The 2,060-nt window shown below is 37.3% G+C and overlaps 1 protein-coding gene across 11 annotated transcripts in view; it reads right to left on the bottom strand.

Annotated features, from left to right (window-relative positions):
- LOC147638442 (uncharacterized) overlaps positions 1-1,647 on the bottom strand; it is a 184,067-nt gene extending 182,420 nt beyond the window's left edge. For 3 of the 11 annotated variants that reach the window (XR_015265885.1, XM_086798361.1, XM_086798363.1), the window contains exon 1: positions 1,053-1,142. Coding sequence is in view for 10 of the 11 variants with exons in the window: in XM_086798361.1 (XP_086654487.1) it covers positions 1,053-1,115 (63 nt within the window). In the remaining variant the exon portion in view is untranslated. Of the gene's footprint in view, positions 1-1,052; positions 1,143-1,164 lie in introns of those variants that run through there. The other 8 variants (XM_086798365.1, XM_086798369.1, XM_086798366.1 and 5 more) reach the window with 4 other exon arrangements.
- Between the last annotated feature and the right edge of the window lie 413 nt (positions 1,648-2,060).

The following is a 2,060-nucleotide window of genomic DNA, read 5'->3' as shown; positions in this document are numbered from 1 at the left end:
GCATACATGCATATATGATGTATGTATTTTGTTTACCTCCACAAATAAATATATTTATATTCTTATACATATGGACTTTATATTATATATATGTGTGTTATAAAACATATAAATTAGTATAAACATACATATGTGTATGCACACACATAAATAAATATATTTATATTCTTACACATATGGACTTTAGATTATATATATGTGTGTGTTATATAACATATAAATAAGTTAGTATAACACACACACATATATATATATGCACATAGAGGGAGAGACAGAGAGAGGGTCATTGATTAAGTTCTTCTTTTGTGATTTCAGCTCAGTAGTGGCTCAGATAGAGTAAGTAGGATCTAAACACAATTGGCATGCTAACCAGACCTGTACATCAAAGAGCATTCCCCATGCTCAAATCGTAGTGGAGAAATAGTAGTAAACATTTTGTGTAACCAAACAAACCACCCAAACGAAATCACGGCAAAATTGATAAGAATTTGCGGCAAAAAGTTCCATGATTAAGCAGAAAGGTCCATGATTAGGCAGTAAGCTATGTGAATAAGCAATATAAGCGAGCGCCATCAGAATAAATGTCATTCACGTGTACCATTTGAGCGTAAATGACTTCGGCAATCGGGTGAACTTACTAGAGAGTTGGCTGATGTTGATGAAAGAAATGCTGAAACAATCATCTTTATGGGCGAACTTATTAAAGGTTTAATGTTGCTAATTAAAATTAGGATTAGAAACAGGCAAGGATTAGAGTAGAAACTCATTGGGAAAACCTTGTTAAACTGCCCGCGAACTAATTACCAGTCTAGCAGCGCCTATTAATCACGCCTATGCTGAAGAGTCCAAAACCCAAAATTATGCTGATAACGCTGCAGACATAATTATGCTCTGCAATGATTGATTACAAACGGAAATCATGATTGCAGTGCTGATATACGCAAGCAAAGGCCATAATTAAGCTGATATAAGCAGCAACAATAGAGCATAATCAGAGCGAATCACAGCCCAGATTAGAGTTAATCACAGCCGAAAACCATCGGTATACTTACTGGTTGAATATTTACAGGACCGAATAACATGGAGCAAAAATGCAGGAAGCAAAGTTTTGGCATGAGAGATTGAAAATACAAAAGCAGAAAGCAAGTTTACACAAATACATACAATCTCAGTAGGGGACAGGTGTGCACTATTCACTGTGGGAGCTTCCATAGAAACCTGCATGCAATTTGATAATTAAGTATTTGGTAAGGACAAGAGGGGTAATAAATGAGAGGTGATCTCGGATCATTATAATATCACAATGATTTTTTTGGGGCAATAATATAATAGATGCACAACCTGTGCACTTTTTTTGTTGGATTCTTTTAAAATCCTTGAGCTAACCTAAGCTTACAATTGTAGGGAGGTAATAGGTTCAAACGTGCCACTCTTGGAGATTATGGTTGGCTCCTATGGCCCTTGTGTTTCATAGACACTCTATGTCTGGAACTGTGCAAAAGCAAAAACACAGAGATGGGTGCCTTTAGCTAATGAAGCTATGTGCCCATGTGCAAGAGCACTCGAGTTGGCATTACATAGATTGCCATTACTACACATAGGCAAAGCGATTGGAACTTAGGATATGGCCTTGGCACATGAGACTATAAGTTATAGTGAGTCACACATGTACAATATCAGTAAAGTAAATAAAGGCTATTCACTTGTCTTCCTTCCCCATCGAATTGGACGTTTTGCTTTGAGGTTTTTTCTTCTCCTCCTCCGTGTGTGTTTTTTTTCCTTTTGGAGGTGTGTGTGTGTGTGTGTGTTTTTTGGGGGGGAAAGGGGGGGTTGGGAGTTGGTTTGTCTTTTTGTAACAAGGAATATCTTGTGTATATTAACCATGAGTGGCAAGGATTTCCAAGTGTAACCCCACAAGAGAAATACTTGAAGGAAGAAGGGTCCATTTTGGGCTAGCAACATCAAGTAGCACACTCTCCTATCACAAAAAATATTTTGGACTTTGCTGATTTTGCCTCGTGTAGAGACAAGCCTAACATGGACCACAACATGATTGAGAA

Source organism: Cibotium barometz, chromosome 5 (genome assembly GCF_041138505.1).
Source record: "Cibotium barometz isolate CiBa-2024 chromosome 5, ASM4113850v1, whole genome shotgun sequence".
NCBI lineage: Eukaryota > Viridiplantae > Streptophyta > Polypodiopsida > Cyatheales > Cibotiaceae > Cibotium > Cibotium barometz.
This window is presented reverse-complemented; position numbering and strand designations above follow the sequence as displayed.